The sequence below is a fragment of the Aegilops tauschii genome, chromosome 5 (genome assembly GCF_002575655.3).
Source record: "Aegilops tauschii subsp. strangulata cultivar AL8/78 chromosome 5, Aet v6.0, whole genome shotgun sequence".
Classification (NCBI taxonomy): Eukaryota; Viridiplantae; Streptophyta; class Magnoliopsida; order Poales; family Poaceae; genus Aegilops; species Aegilops tauschii.
The window spans coordinates 502,989,960-503,014,331 of NC_053039.3; the positions used below are offsets into that span (position 1 = coordinate 502,989,960).

Sequence of the window (24,372 nt, forward strand, 5' to 3'; positions counted from 1 at the left end):
CTAGGGGTCCGATATTTTTTTGTCCTAGTTGCAAGTCCACCCTCGCCAGTGAACAACATGCAGACGAGCCAGCCCAAGTAGCTAGGATACATTTTTCGTCTTTCTTTTCTTTTGTTTTCTTCATGTTTTTATTCTTTTATTTATCATTTTTCTTCATTGGTTTTCCTCTGCTATTAATTTTTCTATTTTTTCAAAAGTTGATTTCATTTTTTCTGATCTTTTTTTTCTTTTTTCATAAATTCACAAGTTTCAATAATTGTTTCAAAATTTGTTAATTTGTTCATTTTTCTAAAATTGTTCATGGTTATCAATTTTTTTAAACAAATCAAAATGTGTTCATTTTTTGTTCTCTGCTTATTTATCCATTTTCTCTATTTGTTTTTTTATTTTTATTTTTTTTTCCTGTTCGCTTTTAGTTCAATGTATATAAAAAAGATTGCTTTTAGTTCATCGTATATAATCAAGTTCACCGTACACTGTATATTTGCAAAAAATTAGTGTGTATTTAGAAAATGGTCATCATATATTAAAGGATTGTTCATCATATATTGTAGAAATTTTGGTATTCGTTAACATTTTTTATAATTTGAAATAAATTATGTAAAATCCTGAACTGGACCGAACTTTGTTCCTTACTGAAAATTAATTATAAAGTATAAGAGTGAAAAACGCAAAAAAATATAATCGTTGGTAGCCTGCTAACGATGAGAGATGTACTTGCACAACGATCATACGCAAAAGCTAACAAATACTCCCTCCGTCCCATAATATAAGACGTTTTTTGACACTACACTAGAGTCAAAAAACGTCTTACATCATGGGACGGAGGGAGTAGATGTTAGCACTAGCGATCAGTTTTTTTTTTCCAGAAAAAGTTAGTGTTCAGTTTTTTTGTATGGGTAGCTAGTGACCAGGTTTTTTTTGTGTGGGAGGAGCTAATGACCAGATTTGCATTAGGGCTGGCCACATAGGCGGACGCATGACGAGCTGGTTTTTAGTTGAGTTCCACTCTACAAACAACACTTTCTGGCAGATAGGAGCCCGACATGCCATCAAGCCGTTGATGCATGGGATGAAAGGTGCAGCCATGCATTCAAAACAGCATCGTGCACATACTGGGCGAGGAAAGATCGTACACACTAGTTTCAGTTTTAGTTTTGGACTTTAACAAATTAAAATCAAACAAATAGGACAAAAAATAAAAAATAAGGTGACGCTCACATCATACTTAGGGCCTGTTCGGCAACCCTCTGCTCCTCACTTCTCAACTCCCTGCTCCACGTAGATGTGAAGCGCGCGGAGCGTCACTTGGGCCGCTCCGAGAAAATGGCCTGCTGGCCGCTCCGCTCCGCTTCGAGGAAAGCGTGACGTTAACGCATTCGGTGTCACACTGGCCGCTATAGGAGCGGTGCCGCGGAGCCGAGGGCTGCCGAACAGGCTCTTAGATGTGAGATATTATCTCACATCTAGATGTGATATAGACGGACCCATTTGCTTAACAGCCAGACATGTACGGCATGTGCCAGATTCACGAGGTCTCAAACTATTTTTAGGAGTTGCCCACAGTTTTGGGGTGATGTTGTTCGTACTGCCATTCAAGTTCAGTATTTTCTTGGATTGTGCACAAGATCTACTTCAATCTGCCTCTACGATGCAGTGTTCCACAGCCCCAGAAGAAGAACAATATCTGCAATGTCACTAATGCATTCACTGTATGTGCTACGAAGTACAAAGTTACAGAACAATGGATGTCATCTACTGACTCAAGGATGTAGTTGGATTTCAAATTCCATGAGCCTTGGTTTGCCAAAAGATGAACACAATGAGAGAATTACAATTCCTAGATACCACACTGTAAAGGTACAACCACACAAACCTCCGCATAGGCTGAACTAACCAGCTTTCCTCAGCAGTTGTTAAACCTCCTGTTAAGAGTTGAACTTTCCAAGCACAGGGGAAGTGCTCATATTAGTTATAGCATGAGTTTAGCTTTCCTCATAATTTAACTGATCTATGTCTTGACTCACGTTACAAGGTCTTGAGCGCAGGCCCTTCAGGATGCTTTCTCGTCACCCTCGTTAATAGAGAGACAATTCTTTTTATCGGACTCACCACGGTCGCCATACCACCGCTGTCGGTGTTGCAGACGACACCAGAAAGTTCGGCCTTCTTCGCTACTTCATACTTGAGCTTATTCCTGTCATCCGTAGTATCGATGGACATCATCGAGCCTTCACTGGCCTCACCCTTCACCAGCATTTGGGACAGCTTAGTCATCACATTCTTTTCCAACCATCTCCTGATGGGCCTTGCACCGTACATCTGTGAGAGACAAAGCATGCATGGTTACCAAAACGCAAAACGTGCACACATATATGGAAACATGAGCCTAATCATGCGTTTAATAAGCTTGAAAAACGAAGCTGTGCTTACTGGGTTGTATGATTCCGATAAAATGACGTCCAACGCAGCATCACTTGCAAAAAGAGAGATGCCCTTGTCAGCCACCCTGGCAATGACGCTCTTCATTTGGATTTTCACAATCTCCTTCAGTTTGTCATGCAAAAGCGGCTCAAATACAACAATCTCACTCAGCCTGTTGAGGAACTCAGGTTTGAAGTGTTTCTGAACCTGCACAAACAATATCATAATGGTGAGAAACTCGGGCTTAATAGTGTTCTCTGAGCCTTCACGCCAGCAGTCTGGGATTCACAAACCTGTTTCATCAAAAGGTCACGTGCAGCATCCATTGTGATTTCTCCAGCCATTCCTGCTGTGAGGTGCTCTGCTCCTAGATTTGAGGTCATAATGATGACGGTATTCTTGAAATCTACCGTCCGTCCTTTGCCATCGGTCAACACACCATCATCAAGAAGTTGAATAAAAATGTTCAACACCGAGGGATCTGCCTTCTCTACCTCATCGAAAAGGATCACACTGTATGGGCGATTCCTAACTTTCTCAGTCAGTTGCCCGCCGTCATCATAGCCATCATGGCTTTAAGAAGTTACAAAAGAAGAATTAATATCAATCAAGCTAAAGACTAAGAAGTAATGCAATGTTACAAAATATATTAAAAATTAGAGTGAATTCCACTTTTTATCTTGTAGTACATTTGTGACAGATATTATCCCATTTAGTGGAATTTCTATCGAAACATTAGATTTTGGCAACTTTTAACACGGTTTTACCCCAGTTTTGCATTTTGCTTGTTTATGTTAGATAGGATCGGCATGTTGCGTCAATGATTCGTAAAAAAATGTGTAAGATCAGAGGGCATCATTGACGATCATGTCCAGACTTCTCTTATCCATCTGTTCCATTCCTCGTCGTTGTCCAGATATTTTTGGACCCCGGGTGTCACCTCACACCTTGCCTAATGGACACGCATCAGGAAAAGAGGGTCCAAAGCTCCTAAAAGGGGTATTCTAGATGAATTTCCACTCGACGGGGTAATTAATGTCACAAACGCATATCTAGGGGGTAAAATGTGGAATTCATTCTAAAAATTACCTTGGGGGTGCTCCAATGAGACGCAAAACAGATCCGCTGCCAACATATTCAGACATGTCGAAGCGAACCAACATCTTCTCACTCGCAAATAGCTGTTCGGCGAGAGCTTTTGCAAGCTCTGTCTTTCCGACACCAGTTGAGCCCAAGAAGAGGAAAGATCCTATGGGTTGGCCCGGATGATCAAGGCCAGTCAAGGAACATAACACTGCTTCAGCAACCACATTTACCGCTTCATCCTGGCCAACAACTCGCTCATGAAGCCTGTCTGCTAGGTGGATTAACTTATCCTTCTCCTCTTGCTCAAGTGCACATACAGGAATTCCAGTCCATTGGCTCACAACCTTCAAATGACAATGTTAGAAATTGCATGGCAAATATTGATTGAAACAGTAGATACACATGTCGTTGTGAGGAAAACGCTTACTTGTGCGACATCATTTGGTAGAACAACTGCTCCCTTCACTGAATTTGCAGGTATCACCCTTTTTATTGTGGCAATGCACGCCTCATCAATCAGATCAATAGCCTTATCCGGAAATTGACGACCTATATTAAAGACATCAACAAAATCCATTAATTTTCTAAAATATATATAAATTTGTTGACACTCATGGGTGCAACTCCGCATAAAAGAAAAATTGCAGTGCAGGTTACCCCATCAATTTATATTTCTAGAATTATTTCAACTTAATGTTCATAATGCAACAAGGGTGCTTCACGGGGCTCTAATATTCTTGCCCTTGAATTGCACATCGGTTTATGCAGATAGTTTAATTAGCATGTGAACTATGGAGCCTTAAGATGGGGCAGGCAATAACCACAAAAGAACATCTCTAGTTCTGTAAATCCTAATCACCTGTCAAAAGAATAGAAGCAAGTAAATTCCTCACCAGTGATGTAGCGGGCAGCAAGCTGAGCAGCAGCAACAAGAGCAGCATCTTGGATTTCCAAGCCATGATGCTGTTCATACTGCTGCTTTAGCCCCCGCAGAATGCCAATTGTTGCCTGCGTGCTTGGCTCCTCAATGTGCACCTTCTGGAATCTCCGCTCGAGTGCAGGATCCTTCTCAATGCAATTGCGGTAACCATCAAAAGTCGTCGCACCTACACAGCGGATACGACCACGGGCCAAAGCCGGCTTCAGCATGCTGGAAGCGTCTGTATTTCCGTGGCTATCACCAGCACCAGGAATCACCTGCATCTCATCGATGAAGAGAATTATCTTGCCGCCCGCATTCTCTGCCTGCTTTATCACGCTCTTCATTCGTTCCTCAAACATACCACGCAACACGGTCCCAGCAACCATGGCCCCAAGGTCGATCTCCACGACACGTGCCCCGGCAAGCGCAGCAGGTACCTTGCCGGTAGCGATGCGCTGTGCGAGCCCCTCGGCGATTGCAGTCTTGCCAACCCCCGCGTGGCCAACCAGCGCGGCGCAGTTCTTGGTCTTGCGGCAGAGGATGGAAATAACGCGGTCGATCTCATCATCACGGCCGACAACCAGTCCGACTCCCTTGCCGGTGATGTGGCGTCCGTAGGTGCGCATAGCCGCCTTACGATCGTAGTACGTCCATGCTGCCCAACCCAAACCAACAGCCGCTCCAAGGAAGACGAAAGGTTCGATCCCTCGCCAAATCAAGGATAGCTGATGGAGAACACTTCCTTGCGCAGCAGTTCTTTGCACAACCTGCGCCCCGAGCAGTGGATCGTAGGTCCCTATCATACCTGTGCAGAAGCCCTGACCTGAACGAGGAAAAGGACAGCAATGCTTCATATATACAGAAGAGGGGCTACATGTACATATACATAATCGAGATAAATTCTTGTTGTAGAAGGATCGGGCTTTGTTCCAATATCAAACTTTATTCTGTTTTCGTTTTGGAAACCTTGTTGAAATCAAACTTTGCTCAAAGATCATAAGGAACGTTCGTTCCCTGCCTCGTGAAAAGTATCGACTTTCCTCTTAATTAAGTACTCCTATAGCAAAATTGTAATTGTAAGAGGAGGAAAACTGTGGGGCGAGGCGCAAACAAATTACCTGACTAGTGGCCCAAGATGTTCCAGTCCTCCTCTGCTCCGCCGCAGCTCGACGCCGGCCGCCCCGCTCCGCCGCCGACTCCCTGCCCCGCACCAGGGAGCCGCCGCCAGCTCGACCAGTTCAGGTCTGGCGCGCTACCCCCCAGCGCCGCTCGAGTCCCAGTTCACCCCTCGCTGCTTCGCCGCTGGCCTGCAGCGAGCAGCTCGCCGTCTCGACTCGCCGGCGCCGCTCGAGTCCCAGGCCACCTCTCGCTGCTTCGCGGCTGTCCTGCAGCGAGCAGCTCGCCGTCTCGACTCGCCGGCGCCGCTCGAGTCCCAGGCCACCTCTCGCTGCTTCGCGGCTGTCCTGCAGCGAGCGCTTCGTCGTATCGACCCGCCGGCGCCGCCCGAGTGCGAGTCCACCTCTCGCTGCTTCGCCGCTGGCCCCCTCGCCGTCCCGACTCGCCGGCGCCACTCGAGTCCAAGCCGGACCCTTTTTTCTGGTCCGGTCAGGCAGGCAGGCAGGCACGCACCTCTCGAGGCCCTCGTAGCACTAGGGTTTCCCCCTTATGGGCCCTGCAGCAATTGGGCCACACGGGGCCCAGTTTGAGCAAGAGCAGTCGAGCCCACCAAACGAAGGCATTTCATGGCAAACCACTTAGCCGCTATAGGTTTCCCTCAAAAAAAAAAAAAAAACTTAGCCGCTATAGGCCAGCAATGACAAATCCTGTTAAATAGTCTTTCTTCCGTCTGGGTTTAGTGAGCCTCTTTTCTGGGGGTCAAATCTTGACCATCGATATGACTAGCAAAATATGAAATTTATGCTAAAAAAACATGTTCTTGAATTCGTATTTCAAAGGTTTCCCAATGCATAGTGTTTATGAATTTTTTTATTAATTCAATTTATGGTCAAAGTTTAACGCAAAATACTATGGTCCGTAATAAACCTGAACAAAGGAAGTAGCTCGTCAAGTATTGTTTTTATAAAAAAACAATTATTTTATTTCTTATCTGCAAAATATTCTTCGTACAAAAATATGAAGAACCGGCTCAAAATTGAACATGGGACTAGGCAAGGGTTGCATGTCGTGAACCATTTTTTTAGAAATTCTCATCGCATATTTTAAAAGCGTTCACACATTTTAGTCATCTATATGATTATCTTTTTCAAAAAGCAAGAACTTTACTGGATATATGTAAACTTTTTTAAAATACATGGGTATATTTTTTGTATATATGTTTTTTAATGCACAATGAGCGCTTTTAAATATGAGATGCATATTTTTTTAAATACATGAAGATCATTTCTATGTACGAAAGCATTTCTACATTTTCTGCTATATTAGTTTTTATATTTTGAAAAACTGATTGACATTTATGAAAATCAATGTAGTAGTAATTTTTAAAAATAATAAGAAAAATAAAACTGCTCAAAATCGAACATGGGCCTAACCAAGGTGCGCCCTAGATTAAGCTATTGCTCCTGATTCTTATTATTTTTTCAATAATAAGAAAATGCGAGCATCGGTGTCTAGTCTAGGATATGAACTCTGGTGAGCTGGGGATACCACTGTCGTCCTAGTTGTCCAACCACAGGTTGGTTCGCAAGCTATTGCTCCATTATTCCACGTGTTATGAATGAAATAGGACAGCTCATGTTTCATGCCTAGCACACCAGGGCAATAGCTCATATTTAACGCCTTGTGCACCAAATAGCTCCTATAACGCCTATGGTGCACCTATATGGGCTAGTGTATTGCAATTTTTTATTTAATATATATTGCAGAAGAAAAAATGTATTTAAATATATTAAGAAATCAACTAAAACACAGAAAAGCGCAAAATTGTTATTGTACCTCAGTAGAAATGTTCTTTTATACAAAAAGTGTTCATTTTATGTGAATCTTCCAGGCTCGTCATAAGAAGCACGTCATGGATAAATTGTTGTTTCTGAGAGTCACATCACAATAGTGCAGATTTAATATCTTAACGATTACTCCCTCCGTCCCGAATTACTTGTCGCAGAAATGGATATATCTAGAACTGAAAATACGCCTAGATGCTTTCATATCCATGACAAGTAATTCCGAACAAAGAGAGTAGAACCTGGCACTTAATGCAAGCACCAAAAAGGACGTAAATCTCTGCACATGCATGCACATATGCCATGTGTACATTGTGTACTGCTGGGTGTGTTTGAGTGTTCTGCATTGCTGCCTTGCGGATTGCTGCGCTAGAGCCAAGCAAAGACATCTTTCAAGCCATCCTTTCATGTTGGTTTTAATTAAAGTTTGGTAGAACCCTGAAAGTTGAAGTGTGAGACCTTATTATATAGTGGGTTCTCGTCATTACTCTAGGTGGTGCGTTGAGGATAGAAATAGAAGACCACACCCGCGCGCTCGCCCGCCCCGCTTGGTCGGACTCGAGCCGGGGCTGGGCTAGGGCGGCGCAACATGCGCATGAATGGTCCGCTGAAATCCTGTATATTGTTTTGCAGGTTTATATTTCGGTGTCTTGATAGACAAATTAATTATTTCTTGTCCGGTAAGTAGACGACTTAGAATCCAAGTCAATTTGAGATCACAATCACGACACGATACCGCCTCATGTTCTATTATATATACTGCTACCGGCTAAGGCCATAGATACCTGAAAAACGCCCCGGCCCCCAAAAGCCAGGGCCCCCCTCCCAGGTATACGTACGTTAGGTACATACAGGTCTTCGACGGAAAAAAAAATCTCTCACCGCCTCGCTCAGCCTTGGAAAGTAAAAGCAATACGTTGGGCCTGGCCCATGTTTGCAGGTACGTGGTCAGGAGAGATCGAAGAGGAAAAGGAATCGTTGGATTGATTTCCTGTAACTTAGGAATCAGGATCAGTCGGTCGTTCCCTGCCCTTTTTCCTGTTCCGCCGTTCCTGTTCGTCTAATCTCTTCGACTCTGCCTTCTCACGAACGAACGACGTGACGACTGCAGCAGCAGGATATCTTCGACCTTGGCTGCGACTGCAGCAGGTATGTCTGGGCGTGCCCTCTTCCCTCGCATGCAGGATCTTCGTCCTATTTCTTTTCTTTCTAATCATGATTCCCAATTTCTCGATCGATCGAACAGATTAACACGGAATTGTTTTTAGGGCGCTCGAATCATTGTGCCCACGTTGCCAGATTAGATTACAGAGAGAAGGTACTATACCATGCCCTAGCAGATTCTCATTATATTAGATGATCTTCTGTACTTAATCTAATATTTTAATTAGCTTTACGCTAATTTTAAAAGCGAATTGTTCCTTTCAATTTCAGCAGGGTCATGTCGAGTACGGGTAGAAAGTATCCATCCGGAAGTCATAAAAGAAAGAAGAAGAAGGAGGCAGATGAGGAGAAAGAAGCATTGAGCGGATCTCTTTTTAAATATTATAAGAGAGATACGAGCACGCCAAGAAATCCAGATGAGTTGGCGATAGTTCTTGCGGGTGACCGAACTAATGGCAATCCAGAAGATGATGGTCATACTCCTACAGAAGGCAATGCTGACGTCAACATGGTTGATAGCAATGTGAGTATCATGAGCCCATATTTAATTCATCTGCGGCAGAATCTACTAGTGTTGATGAGGAACCAGTTAGTGTGGATATTTATGATTCAAGCAATTGGGGTAATCTTGATAACAAAGCGAGGGACATATTAGTGGAAAAGGGGCCCAAAAGGGAAGAAGAAAACACTAAATATCCTTTGGATGAAAATTCAAGACATTTTTCATATGGCTATTACTCAAGAAGGATGAGCAATGGAGAGGTGCGTGATAGAAAATGGTTAGTTTTTTTCAAAACAAATAAAGAAAATGTTTTGTTTTTGCTGTAAGCTTTTCAATTCTGATGAATGCAAGAGTGCAATGGGGAATGATGGGTTTTGTGATTGGGGGCATATTAATGAGAGACTGAAAGAGCACGAAGCTAGTGTCGACCATATTACCAACATGAACTCTTGGAATGAATTGAGAGTTAGACTGAGCAAGCATGAAACAATTGACAAAGAGTTACAGCAAAAAATCACAAAGGAGAAGGAACACATAAGGAAAGTTTTGTTAAGAATTGTTGCCATTGTGAAATTTCTTGGTAAGCACAATTTGGCTTTTACAGGATCCAGTGAGCAACTTTATGATGATTGTAATGGAAATTTTTTAGCTTGTGTGGAGATGGTTGCAGAGTTTGATTTGGAAATGCAAGATTCTTAGGCGTATTCAAAACAAAGAGATCCATCACCATTATCTTAGCCATAAAATTCAAAACGAGTTGATTTCTCTTATGGCTGGTGACATTACAAATTCTATTCTCAAGATTGTCAAAGTGGCCAAATATTTCTCTGTTATCCTAGATTGTACCCCGGATGTGAGTCATCAAGAACAAATGAGTTTGTTGGTTCGATGTGTTCATATGTCTGATGGAAAAATACAAATTATGGAGTACTTCCTTGCTTTTTTGGTAGTGGAGGACACATCTGGTTTGGGAATTTTCAAGGTATTGGTTGATTCTATGAAATCCTTTGATCTTATTATTGATGATATTAGGGGCCAAGGTTATGACAATGGATCCAACATGAAAGGAAAATACAAGGGGGTGCAAAGTCGGTTGCTTGAGGTAAATCCAAGAGCTTTGTATATGCCATGTGCTTGCCACAGTCTTAATCTTACCCTTTGTGATATGGATAAATCTTGTGGTAGAGCTGTTTCTTTTTTTTGGAATTGTGCAACGAATATATGTATTATTCAGTGGTTCTACGAAAAGATGGAAAGTTTTTGTTAGCCATGTGACAGATTTGGCTGTGAAATCTTTGAGCAATACTCGTTGGGAGAGTCGTATCAAAAGTGTTAAAACAATTAGATTTCAAGCTCCTAACATAAGATCAGCTTTACTTGAGTTAAGTGAAGATAGTGGTACCGAACCCAAGGATAGGAGTGATGCAAAAAAATTGTTTGATGTGCTTGGCAGCTATGAGTTCATACTTGGCATGGTCATTTGGCATGACATTCTATTTGCTGTAGATTCAGTAAGCAGGAAGCTGCAATCACCATCCATGGACATTGAGACTGCCTTAAAGCAAATAGATGGTATGAGGACTTATTTTGACACTTATAGAGAGGAAGGGTTTGATTCTAGTGTGATCATTGCCAAAGAAATCGCAGCTGAAATGGGTGTAGAGCCATCATTTTCCAGTAAAGCGTCGTGTTTCTAGGAAGAAACAATTTGGTGAAGATGACAATGATGAAGCGATATTGGAAGCTGAGAAGGATTTCAAAGTCAATTATTTTTTGATTATGGTTGATTAGGCGGCCACTTCCACTACACCATGGTCAAGTTTCGGCGACACATCAATCTGTTGGCATAGGGTACCTTTGCCGACACATATGCTGACAAAAGAGAAAACAGTCGGAGGACTTGCTGTGGGGAAAGGCATTGCCGACAGAAGTTCACTTGCCGACACTTTTTCAGATAGTATACACCCTACCTACGCCGACAGTTTGCTTGTGGACATATATGTTTGCTGACACTTTTCATGCCTAGCTAGTTAGTAGCCATGGCCGACTGTTGCTCTGCAAGAATTTGTTTACCAACAGATAACTTGTTGGTATGTAGTGCACATCCAAACCAATAATTTCACATATATACTGAAATGCAATTGATAAACAACATCAACATGGACACATTGGACAACAATGATTATAGGTTCACAAACAGACATATACTGACATAGGTTCACAAACAGCTGACATAGGTTCACAAATAGACATATATATCGACATAGGTTCACAAGCACAATCATAAGTATAGTTTAACCATCCAGAACACACAAGTCACATAAAAGGACCACTATTTGTTCGATGAAATAATTCAAACACCAATCCAGAGCACATAAGTCACATCCATGAGCACAAAGTTTCTACTCCAAAACACTTGAAGCACCAAATGGTCTGAAACACACATCAGATTCATGACATGATTGAAGTTGGCTTCCAAAATACTGCGCACAGCCATGTATGTTCCATGATACTCCAAGTCCTCCTCACATCCAATGCTAGGTGGCTAAGTACCTGAAAATATTGCATACAAATTTGTCAAGAATTGTCAAGAAAGTGTAATCAACCGAAAAGTTGTTCAAAGCTCCTGAACAGTGATATGGCATTACTGTATTATTATTACTATCATTACTAGTACACTGGCACTATGCACGTCCAGTCTATAGTTCCATTTTATTAACCACATGTCATGAATAATTTTTATGTGAAATACATGAGACCCTTGAAAAAGCTCAAAAGGGGAAGACAAAGAGAAACTTGCAGTTGTCAATCAAGGTACCAAACTGTACATGAACATTGAACCATCTTCTAGTATTCACACTTGTCATTGGATTTATCAATCCTACGGCCAAAATTTCAGGGATTCGTGGGTGAGCCAACAATCTGACCGAAGCTCCAGAACATCCGTACAACTGAAGCTAGGCAGACTACTATACGCGCATGTGACTATGGTACAACAACACACTAGCAGGGAGAGAGAGTTTTAAATTGGTGGAAATGTCCGCATCTATCTACAAAGATGTAGGAGCAACATCGTCAACTGTTGAATGCATGTATCATTCATATTTTTCCTCTTTTTTCTTTTAAAATGCAAAAAGAGCATGACAGTGGGGAGACCAATTAGAATTGACAAAAACGTCCAAAGAAATATCCCAGCAAAAAACATGCAAAGAAACATGGTACAGAATCACTATTTTGTTTACTTTTTATTTGTTGAACTGGCTGTTGTATGTAAATTTGTGCACACCTTGGGGCTAAGTGCACAAGAAAACATAGTGAAATGGCCCCAAGCTAGTATGTAACAGAACACTCTAGAACGTGGCCTCACTACTCTTTGGCACTGACTACTGCCACCAAACATTGCAAGTGATTAGTTGCCAGAAAATAGAAGTACACCCTCTATATAGTATTTAGTTGCCATATTTAATATGCTTAGTTTCTAGATTACTAAATACTTATTTGCCCAAGAGTTTAAACATGCTTTGAGGTGTCAATCAGTTGCCAAAAATACTATGTACTCACTTGTCAGATTACATAGTTACAAATAAAAACTTAGTTCGACCAGGATGCTCGAAACACGCTAGTTGTATCTACTTTTTTGTATGGATAAATATGGAGCTATAAACAGAAATAGGTTGACATAAATATGGAGATTGACAAATAGCTGCAGATTTTTACTTGTTAAATTTCTCCAAGGTAGGAGAAGTGCCAAGGGCTGGAGATAAAAAAGGTGCACACAAATATGGAGATTGACAACTATTCAATACATCAATGGTCTTATAGGATAGATAAGTGGGCAGAAACAAACTAAGGCACATTAATTTTAATTGGCATGTAAATTTGATGTATATCATAGTACCTGCACCTCCTGGCACATTAGATGTCTTCTTGGGATCTTTGATCTGCAACAACAATCACTACTTAATAGGTGACCGATTAGCACAAAAGAAAAGAAACCAAGTGCTCTAGATTATTACCATAGCAGATGGCCATGCAATCGATTTCCCCTTAGCATCTCCCATGGTCAACACATTCCCATACGGACGAGGCAACTGAGTATCCCTTTTGAACACCGAATAGATGACAATTTCGACACATTGAGAACCTAGGGGCTCACCCCCACCACAGCCTTTGGATTAGTTGTTTGAATTGTTCCTTTGGCAATAGCGACATTTAAAGGTCTAGTCATGCTATATAGTATCACATCTCTTCCACCCTATGGGAAAATTTTGCAATTCAGAATATAATCATGGTAAAGAAACAAGTTCATATAGCATCATATTGGCAATTAAAGGCCAAAAGGAAAGGAAAGATTTACCCCTTGTTGTCTGTTATGTTTCTCAGCATTAACAATTCTTCTTCCAGTAAGAGTGTCATCATTCTGCATAGAAGCATTTGACTCAGCCACCTCCTCTAAATGAGCATTGCCTTTTTCAATATTATTGGCTTCTCTTGTCCTTATGTTCTACATCAAAATCAAGCATTGTAGATGTTAAATATAATAAACTACAACGAGATCACATCATTACATGTTCCGCTATGGCAGAGGTACAATATAATAGAACTAGTGCTACCTGGTGTGGAGTATTTGGTTCATGTCCAGGTGTGGTATTGGTTTCATCTTGTTGCCCCTGTGAAGATAGAAAGAGTTGCCTCATCTCAGCCATTTGCTTCTTCATGTCATCCATTTGGTCTTGCAGATGTTCCACTTTTTGTTTAGATACACGACACTTTTCCATTGCTATTTGAAGCTTTGTAGATTTTATATACTGCTGGGTTCCTGGCAACTCTAGGTCAGATGGAGTTGGCCCCAAACCAACAGCACGAACATATCCATTTTTTTCTTTTCCACAAACAAACGCAAACAAATCACCATCCTTAATACCATTCTCCAACAATTCTGGGTGCTTTAATGCTTCATCTTGAAGTTCTTTCTGTGGATTTCATGAATTGTTATGATTTTCTAGTACTTACTACATAAACAAAAATATGAAAGGAATCGAGAAATTAGAGTGCATCTGAACTTACAATTCTTACTGCAGACACTTTTTGAGGAAGTCCACTAATTCGATGTGTATGTGTTTCAATAAACAATTCATGTCTATGTGGGCGACGCTTGAGCTCCTCGGTCTATGTCAAGTGATAAGAAAGATTAAAACAATAAGCAAAATATACAAACATCGAAGTTTAGAACAAGAATAGCATGGTTGCATACCATTTCAGTGTCAACCCGAGCAAAACTCTTACTTCCAGATGTGTGATTTTGCGTGTGATGTGCTCGATTATTTTTACCTCTTATTGAGCGAGCCTACCAAATGGTTTGATAAAGATCATGTCACACAAACAATCATGTCACACAAGTAGAATCAAAGGTCAATACTAACCTAACAAAGAGCATATCTTAGCTTTTGGAGTCAACCAAAATGCAACAAGCAACTTCCATTGGTCAAGATGAACTCTAGCATCACATGATGCTATAAGTTCATCATATTCATATGATTCATCATAATAATCCCTCTTTAGGTCTGATTTGAAGTCTTTCCATTTAATTTGTGCTGTTTTCATATACCATTGGAAAACTCGTTCGTCTAATTCCCAAAACAATTGAAAAATTGGCATTTGGAACATAAACTAACTCATTAGTCACTCCTAAACATGAACACTAAGATATCATCCAGGAACTCACTAACCAATAAATATATAGCAACATAGCAGCAACCAATAACAATATAGCAGCAGCAACCAAGTATTACCTTTGCCTCGGTCCATAAAGCAAGTTTTTTAGACAGATCAACCTTCCTACAATCATCAAATTCAACCGGAAAACCCTTGGTTCTTATTTGTGTTCCAACAAAGTTGGCGAACCGTGTAGCAGATTTACCACAAGGCTGACCATACTCATTGATTTCCAACTTGAGTTTAGGCTTGTTTTGCCTTCCCCATATGCTTTTCATAGCAGTAACTTTCCTAACCTCCCTTTCCTGGACTGATATCCAATAAATGCAGAAAATATGTTTAGTACTAGGAATGCAATATCATTCAATTGCTAATCTTGAAGGTACACACATCAAACTAAAGAAGCATACCTTCAGGTTCATTCAATACAACCTCAGGTTCAGTTGAAATTTCAGTATTTAATCTTGAAGAAGACCGCAATTGTCGGTCTGGAGCTTGAGTTTGTGAAACATGAGTTCGCTTTTGTCTCTACAATTAACCACATAAATCAGTGTTAACTATGCAAAAAGGGATAACAAATAGTGTGCTGGAAATAGTGCATATGTATGTGTGGATGATGTAATAGTTTTTGTAGTATATGATGCAAAGCTATAATCGAACACAAAGAAATTGAAGACATGTGTTTTCTTTTAGTTATATCATATCTAGCAACAATACCTTTTTCTTCTTTTGGGGAGCAGGTTGGCCTTCCGCCTCAAATGCATCTGCTAGACCTTTAAGATTCAAAGTTCTCTTCATGTTCTCATTTTGTCTTCTACGTACATCAAGTACAGTTCTGTTCCTTTCGAGTTCATATTCAGGAGTTCTTTCTGCGCTTCTTGCTGCAGCTGCCATTTTTGCTCCTGCTCCTGTAAGTGCTTACAAATGAGTTAGCAGTCCATAGAACATGCAAGTATTTCAACTGAAGTAACAACCAAATTGTACACAGCTACCAAATAAAATGCGGAAAATCATTATCACACTTACTTCCCCTTTGGTGCAGCAACAATTATTCCATCTATATCAGTCCTTACATGAGAAAATTTGGTATAATCAATGTCGGGATCAACATCTGTGTGTAGATCTATTAACAACCCCTTATTAGCATTCTCAAGATCTACATTTTCATCATCCACAGCGGCCATAGAGTAGGTGCCATGTGGTTTTGTGTTCTGGACAACTGCACACCAGCCTTTATCATCAACCTCTGGAACATAGAAAATTTGTGCGCTTGTGATGCTAAGATGAAAGGTTCATCTGATAACTTATCACCACTACTGAATAAATGGTTGAAGTTAACAGTAGTAAGCCCAAACTAATCGGTTTTTACCCATTTGTCTTGTTCATGATTGTCAACCCAATCACATCGAAATAACACCATATATCCTTTTTGGCGGTAGTTTAGCTCAACTATCTCCCTAATAATGCCATAATATATCTCTACTCCTCTTGAATTTTGTGCAGCTATAGCCACTCCACTGTTTTGAATAGGTCTACCATCATCACTTGAGTGTGTATGGAAATCGAACCCATTAGTAGTATAGCTGTTAATTTTTCTAGCAATCATGAAAGGCTCTTGGGCTAAAATTTGCATTTCTTCTGATACTTCTACACCTCTTTCAACTAATGACAACACCTGAGTATAGAATTGTTGTTAGTTACAACAGGTTAACATGATTAATGTTGAGCACAATAGGTCAAGTGATGTCCTACTTACATGCTCTCGAAACCACTCATGAAACTTCTCATGTTGCATAGTGTTGATTGCTTTTTCATTGGGAAGACCAATTGAGGATAGGTGCTCGCGGTGCTTCCTATAATTGCGTATCAAATTAAATATTATAAGAAAGATAAGAAAGAGATAATATTACTATAGTGTGGGCAGCTTACTTCACATAAGGTTCTATTTCATTGTGGTTGAACAAGACATATCTATGTGCTTGGATCCAAGAATTATTTGATAATGATACAATGCTACCCAATCCTTGCCCCTTGTGGCACAAGTATGGACTGGTGTTGGACGTTTCATTATTCAGCACCTCAAGTTTATTATCTTGTCGAGTGAACCTAGTCTCACACCCTTTGAGATAGCGAGAACATAATGTAAGGCCCTCATCAAACAAATAACCCTCAGCGATTGATCCTTCCAGATGGCTTCTACTGCGAACATGTCCTTTGCAGTGCCCCAAATACCTACATACTATAGATTGTAAGCCTATTTGCAAAATTCATTTACAAAAAAAAGGTTGCTATAAGACTTTGTATAGAAGATCACCTTTCTACTGACCACATGCTCCGGAAGTGTACTGGGCCACCAATTCTAACTTGGGCAGGCAAATGAACCATCAAGTGGACCATGACATCAAAAACACTTGGCAGGAATATAGTTTCAAGTATGCTTAAGGTCTCAGCTATTTCAGCCTCCAGAATTTGCATATCACTGACGCGGATAACAGGTGAGCAAATCTTCTAGAAGAAGTTACTAACACGAGTCAATGCATCACATACTCTTGTTGGCAATATTTTTCGAATCGCAAGCGGAAGAAGGTGCTGCAGCAGAATGTGATTATCATGGCTCTTCAGTCCAGAAATCTTCTTCTCGCCAACATGGATATAACATCGTATATCAGTTGCAAAGCCTTGTGGAAACTTGACTCCCATCAAGACTTGGAGAAAATGTTTCATCTGATCGGGTGTCAAAGTATATTGTGCTGGAGGTATATACAATTTACCCTCTTCTACTTCAACAGGATGCAGGTCCCCCATAACACCCAAAGCTTGGATGTCTAAGCGAGAAATTGCGTTATCCTTTGATTTTCCCTCAAGGCCCAGAAGTGTGTTAACTATGTTATCACATACATTTTTTTATATGCATAACATCAAAATTATGACGCAACATCAGAACTTTCCAATAGGGCAACTTAAACCACACAGATCTTCTTTTATACAAGGGAGGGGATTCACCTTCTTTGCGTTTTCTCTTTGTTGTCTTCTTGGCATCCGGATCTTTTCCAAAGGATGTTTCAAGATTTGTTGTCAAATCGTCGATTTCCTCACCCGTAAGAGGTATAGGTGCTGTCCTATGCTCTGACTTGCCATCAAATCACTTTTCATCTGACCTAAACTTATGATTGGATGATAAGAACCTACGATGTCCCATATAGCAATATTTGCTGCCCTTTTTTAATTGTAGAGAACAAGTGAATGAATGGCACTCAGGACAAGCTACCTCACCCTGGGTAGCACACCCATGAGTGTAGCCTAAACCTGGAAAGTCATGTATGGTGCAAAGGATGGCAGCACGAAGATCAAATATTTCAGACTTAGAAGCATCAAATGTCTTTACACCATGATAGTACATATCTACTAGATCATCTACCAAAGGTTCAAGATAGACATCCATATCGCCACCAGGTGCCTTAGGCCAGGAATGAGCAAAGAAAGGATAAAATTAGTCCGCTTCATGCACATCCAAGGAGGAAGGTTGTATGGAATCAAAACGACTGGCCAAATACTGTAGGTACTCCTTGTAGGAGATATGCCCTAGAGGCAATAATAAATGATATTATTTATCTCCGAGTTCATAATTATGTTTATGTTCCATGCTATAACTGCAATGATTCTCGAGTCTGCAGTATCCACGAGGCTCGGAGGAAGACTCAAATGCACGTGTGGAATAATAAACGGTAAGAAGTATTCCTAGTCTGGCCTCTAAGACTAGCTCAAGTGTTGCATGATGATTCTGTTTTCCTGGTCATGGGCATGTCTATGCCAGCAACTTTGAGGGCACAATGTTAAGAGAACATTTGTGTTGAATCGACCCAGATTGATGTTATGCTATGAGATTCATTCGTCACAAGTTTATTGGTACATAACACAGAGATGGTTAACATTTGCATGATTCCTTAGACCATGCGATTATCGAGTTTCTTCATGCTTGCTTCATGAACTTTGGGGTTTGTTAAACGTCATCCGTAAATGGGTGGCTATTACGGCGGCTTACGGGTTCATGGAAAAGTGTGTCAAGTAACTTGATAGCTCAAGATTGGGATTTGCTCCTCCGACGATGGAGAGATATCTCTGGGCCCTCTCGGTGTTACGGTATCCATCATCGTCTGGCCAGACACTTTGTGATTTGATCACGGGGATGCCGGAACACGATAACGAGAAAAGAGAACAATACCGGTAACGAGGTAACTAGCATAGTGGACAAGTTGTTGATCCACGGGAATGCCAACATGTCTCACCTCGGGTATTTGTAACATATCGCGAAGCAACAGGAATAGCACACGGCAACTGGAGGTTCACTCGAATATTTATTCGTGTGGGTATAGGGGTCAATATGGGTGTCCACGGCTCCGATGTTGATCATTGATCGGAAGGGGTTCCGGGTCATGTCTATACTTCACCGAACCTATAGGGTCAAACGCTTAAGGGTCATCTATCTGCTGAATACTAGACCGGGAGTCTGAGAGAAAATCACCGAAAAAGTTTCGGACACCGAAAAGTTTCGGACAGCGGAATCGTACCGCAGAGAGAGGTCATCGGATAAGTTTCGATGATACTGAAAAGTTGTTTCGGGATACACCACTAAGTCAAATTGGTTTCGGCACATGCCTGATAATTCTTGGAGGATGCCAGAATCATTCTGGAAGCTTTTTGGAATTTTCTGAGATAAAGACCGGAAATGTTCTGGAGCTGCCGGAGCCACTTCAGATGCGTTTCGCAGATGAAAATCACTAAAACCGGAATTGTTTCGGAACACGTTGAAAATCATTTTAGTGGGTACTGGAAATGTTCTTAGCCCACATAAATATTTTCAGTTCGATCAGACGCTGAAAAATGTCGTCGTGAATAGTGAAAATCAGCTTTATGGTTACTTTATGGAAAGCCACCTTTTGGGGCTTTGCTCCAAAAGATCTTGGGGATGACATGGATGGATAGGAGCCATTTTTTGGGCCCCTCATGGGGGTGTGGCCGGCCACATGGGGTATCCCCCCTTGGGGACCCTCTTGTTCCTTGGTTTCACTCCTAGGTCCTTGTGGAAGGACTTCATTCATGTGCATTTTGGGTTTTTTGTGAAACTACCCTACCCCCTTGGGATTTCCTATAAATAGAGGTGGAGGGGCAGCCCTACACACTCATCCCTTGCTCTCATACACATGCCATGCATTATCTGGCTTCTTCTCTCCCTCCCACGAAAAGAGTTTCGTAGAGCCGTAAGGCTGTCTGGGTTCCGGCAGGAACTAGTTCTGGACGGCGAAGCCCTGCCGGATAGATGACACCGTATGTGTGCAACTCTGTAGAGAGATCGTAGTTTCGGTCTTGGTTTGTGAGTGCCTCCCGAAGGGCTGTCCGTGTGACCGTCCGAGTTTCGAAGGTCCTCCCGAAGGGCTGTCCGAGTGACCGTTCGTGTTTCGAAGGTCCTCCCGAAGGGCTGTCCGCGACACCGTCCGGGGGGCTGTTCGACCGCCTCCTGGAGGGCTGTCTGAGGAGCAGATGAGGGTATACATCCTCGCGGTTGGGAGGTTGTAAATCCTAGCTGCGGGGATCTGCACCGCCGATCGTCATCGACTCTACTTCCCGCTGCGTTACGAGTCGGTAACGAAAAAGATCAAACCATGTATGCAGTCTCCATAGTGGTCCTGGGCTGGTGCGTAGGTCGGAATTTTTTTGTTTTCTGTCACGTTCCCCTTCAGTGGCATCAAGAGCCGTGCTATGCGTAGATGCAGGTTTCGATCTAGAATACATGGAGATGTATGGGTATTGCATAATATAATTAGGTAGTAGATGAGATCTATTGCTGAAAATTATTTATGCGGGTGACAGATGAAATCTGTTACCCGAGGGTCTTGTTGCTTCCCTAGAATTTGCGTTTGCTCAATCTCGAGACAGCATGGTGGAATTTGACAAAGTTCTGGCAATCCGTGATCCTGATTGATCATGGAAGTGCTATCAGTTCTTTGGGTTCTACCGTAGTCAAAAGAAAGATGAAATTCGCAGATGAAAGGGCATTGCAGATATGATCTGCACAGGGGTCATGCGTATGACGAAGTTTAGTATGGGGCTCGAGATTTAATTATCCCGTGTTTCATACACCCCGAGATGTTAATCTAGCAACTTGAATAATCATACTTGATGATAAAACGTTGGTCGCTGCGGTTTAAGTCAAAACCTTAGAAGCCACGTAAAATAAATTTTGCATAAACCGATTAGAGGTGTCTAACTTGGTTTTACAGGATGTGCATATGATGTGGTATAGCAGTGCTCATACTAATTCGATTATGTATGAGATGACTATATGATGTAATTTGATTAACATGACCTGCGTGTCATGATTCGGCATGATGGTTGGAGCCATATGATTGCACTTTAATGACCTGCGTGTCAACCTTGTTGTAATGCATTATTTTGTTAGCTATAGAGATAGCAATATTATCTGGTGCATCAACAAGGTGGTGGCAATCTTCGCGAAGGTGAACACCGACGCGAATGCCGAAGACGAAGAAATGAAAGACTTCTCCGTCAGAAAGGGCTATACCATATCATGCTATTATGAATTGCCTGAGATGTTTATCCCTTATGATGCACCCTTCTTGATTGCGCGGTAGTCGCTTTTATTAGGGTGATCTCTCACTTAAAATACCAAGTAGTTAGTGTTCTCCCAAGTGTAGCACCGCCACGGCACCTATCTTTTCGGGGTGCGCCGTGTCACACGGGTACGAACGATTAGAGAAGTGTGAGGCGGGTGAGTTGAGACCTCGCAGCGAGATCACTTGGTTGTCTTGACGTTCAGGCATGACCGTCATGAGCTCGGAACACACGCATCGAAAGATGAACAAGAGTCACATAGAGATGTGATTGGCAAGTTGGCCTACCGGTTGAGATTTTTCGTCATCAGTGGTGTTACACCAATGGCGAACAATTGAAATGTGGGTCTTGTATCACTCACAATCAATTTTGAGAGATATTGATTTGAGTGGGAGCGCACTGTTGAATTAACATGTTTAATTCTTAGTGCAATTAATTATGAACATTGTCTAAGTGTTATATGCAAAATAGTTGTAGAATAATGGCTCGCGTTTCCACCTTCCCTGTTAAAATTGAATAGCTGTTAAATATCTGGTTAAAACTTTACGATTGGTACCGTAATATGAGGATTGTCCTCAAAAGTGCCGAGAAGGACTTTGTCCTATCGCATGCTTTCCGTATCCTCCCGCTAATGCTATGGATCATGTGACTCTCGTCCTTTGATCCAAAAGCTAGAATTCTGTTACGGTCAAGTGGAATATGTTTGCTTCCATCAAACCCAAACTTCGAAAGTTGGGATAGTTATATGATATTCATGGAACTGAAAATTATTTTCAGATACAAACAAAGCAATGTTTGTTTGCAAGTATTAGTAAAAGTGTTTACTATGCATTTGACTGTTGGGAAAGGGATCCAGAAGAACGCCTGTCATATAATGAAAGGTGAATAAAACAACAACTTAAAGAGAAAGGAAGTGTCCAAAGGGTGTTAGTATGACTTACACGCCTAGGAAGTCCGGGGCTAATGCCACTCTTAAGTTGGGTGCTTCTTCTGAGAGTAGGAGAAATACTAAAAGTTAAACTGCTAGAAGTATAAAGGCAAAAGGAAAGAAGACTGGAATATCCAGCTCATGTATGAATGTCATACAAGTTTTTGATGTATAGAAGGCTGGTCAAAGATATAGTTCTTGCGAATTATGGTTAAACATGTTAATCACTAATTCTTGGGTATTGTGAGTTCATCACAAAAATGCCCGCTCGATTGCATTCTGTTGCAACTCGATGTAAGAACTACTATGGCCTGAAAGACTAGCTAGAAATGAGGTTAAGGTATGCACAGGGAACATAGTAAATGTTACTATACCTTCCATCGGTGTATTGCCGTCTGTATTTATTTTCATAATTCATTTAGAGTTTTACAAACTCTATCCCATTGCATAAGGCATCTTGCAAGAAGGTTGTTCATAAGAGAACTTTTTATGTTCGATGTTATGAATAACACAAGGGCCATACTTTCATTATGAATGAGATGTATGTTATGAATATTGATAATAATACAATACCTCTGGGTTTACTTTCATAATTCATTTTAGAGTTTCATACACTCTAGCCCATTGCACAATGTTTGTTGCAAAAGAGTTGTTCATAAAAACAACAATTGTTGTTAAGTATTATGAAGAACATAAGGGCCATACTTCCATCATCGATGGGACGTATGTTATGAATATTGAGGGTAATATGATACATCCATAACACTGACGCTAAATGTCGCAAGACTAAAAGAATACCACACAAGTGTGGCACTACATTTGGTCACATTGGAGAAACCCGCATGGAAAATTCCATTATGATGGATTTTGAAGTCTTTTTGATTTTGAATCATCTGACACTTGCAACTTTCCTCCGAAAAGTGAAGTGACTAAAATACCGTTCACAGGCCATAAGGAACGAACAACAAACTTATTAGTGATCATACATTTGATGTGTGTAGTTCGATAAGTGTTGTTAGTGGTGGATTTATTTATCTTCAGAAATAACTCAAGTAGATATATGGATATTTACTTGATGAGACGTAAGTCTGGATATTTTGAAATCATTCGAAAGGTTCTCAAAAATGAAGTAGAAGTTATTGTAACAAGAAAATTATGTTTCTGCAATTTGATTGCACAAAGGAATATTTGAGTTACATGTTTAGCGAATGTCTGATGAGTTGTGAAAGGGGTTTCATAAACTTGCACCTCCCGGAACACCACTGCAAGTGGAAAGTCCGTGGAGATGTAATCAAACCATTTATGACATGGTAAGGTCAAAGATGACATAAATAAATTTGCCATTATCCCTTTTAAAGTGATGCTTTAGAGACTGCGGCTTTTACACTGAAAAGAGCTACATCGGGTCTGTTGAAATGAAGCCATGGTATGGTACACCCAACCATGTTATATCTTTTCTTAACATTTGGAATATGGGGCTTGTGTAAAAGGTTACAAACCTATTCCAAATCAGACAAGTGCTACTTTGTAGGTTATACCAAAATGTTGGGTATTCCTCCCTCACTATACCGAGGCAAATAGTTTTGCCGCGAAACGGTGTGCTTTTAAAGAGAATGGTTCTTTCTAAAAGGTGAGTGGGAGAATAGTGCAACTCGACGAGATAAACAGTATCTTCATCAGATCAAAGGAAAGAGACCTTGGAAGAAATTCCAGAGTTTCCTACTGCGACTGATACAGAAGTCTCTACAATAAAATGTATGAACTTCGGTCGAACTTGCAGCTGAACCACGTAGGCAAGGCTCGTGCAAACCTCTCAGGTGCGCAAACGAGATATTGTTGTTAGACAACATTATACCTACGATACACAAGGAAGCGTTGATGGGCCCTGACTCCGGAATTGGCTGAATGCCAATACAACCCGAGTTTGTTTCCATATAAGTGATTCAAGATTAAAACCTTGATACACCTTTCGGAAGACTTAGAGTCTAATGAATATTTATGGAACTTAAAACTGATACGGATAAAATGTTTTATCCATAAA

General features: G+C 41.1%; 1 protein-coding gene and 1 pseudogene across 1 annotated transcript; one reads left to right on the forward strand and one right to left on the reverse strand.

Moving 5' to 3' along the window:
* Positions 1-1,684: 1,684 nt before the first annotated feature.
* On the reverse strand, positions 1,685-6,043 carry LOC109759142 (chaperone protein ClpB1). The gene is made up of 7 exons (XM_020317976.4): positions 5,551-6,043; positions 4,404-5,255; positions 3,938-4,059; positions 3,514-3,854; positions 2,718-2,997; positions 2,434-2,631; positions 1,685-2,322 (listed from the first exon to the last, which is right to left on the reverse strand). Exons 2-7 carry the CDS (start codon positions 5,233-5,235, stop codon positions 2,029-2,031), a joined length of 2,067 nt encoding a protein of 688 aa, XP_020173565.1. The 5' UTR covers positions 5,236-5,255; positions 5,551-6,043; the 3' UTR covers positions 1,685-2,028.
* LOC141023074 (uncharacterized) lies at positions 5,568-9,757 on the forward strand (annotated as a pseudogene).
* The last annotated feature ends 14,615 nt before the right edge of the window (positions 9,758-24,372 follow it).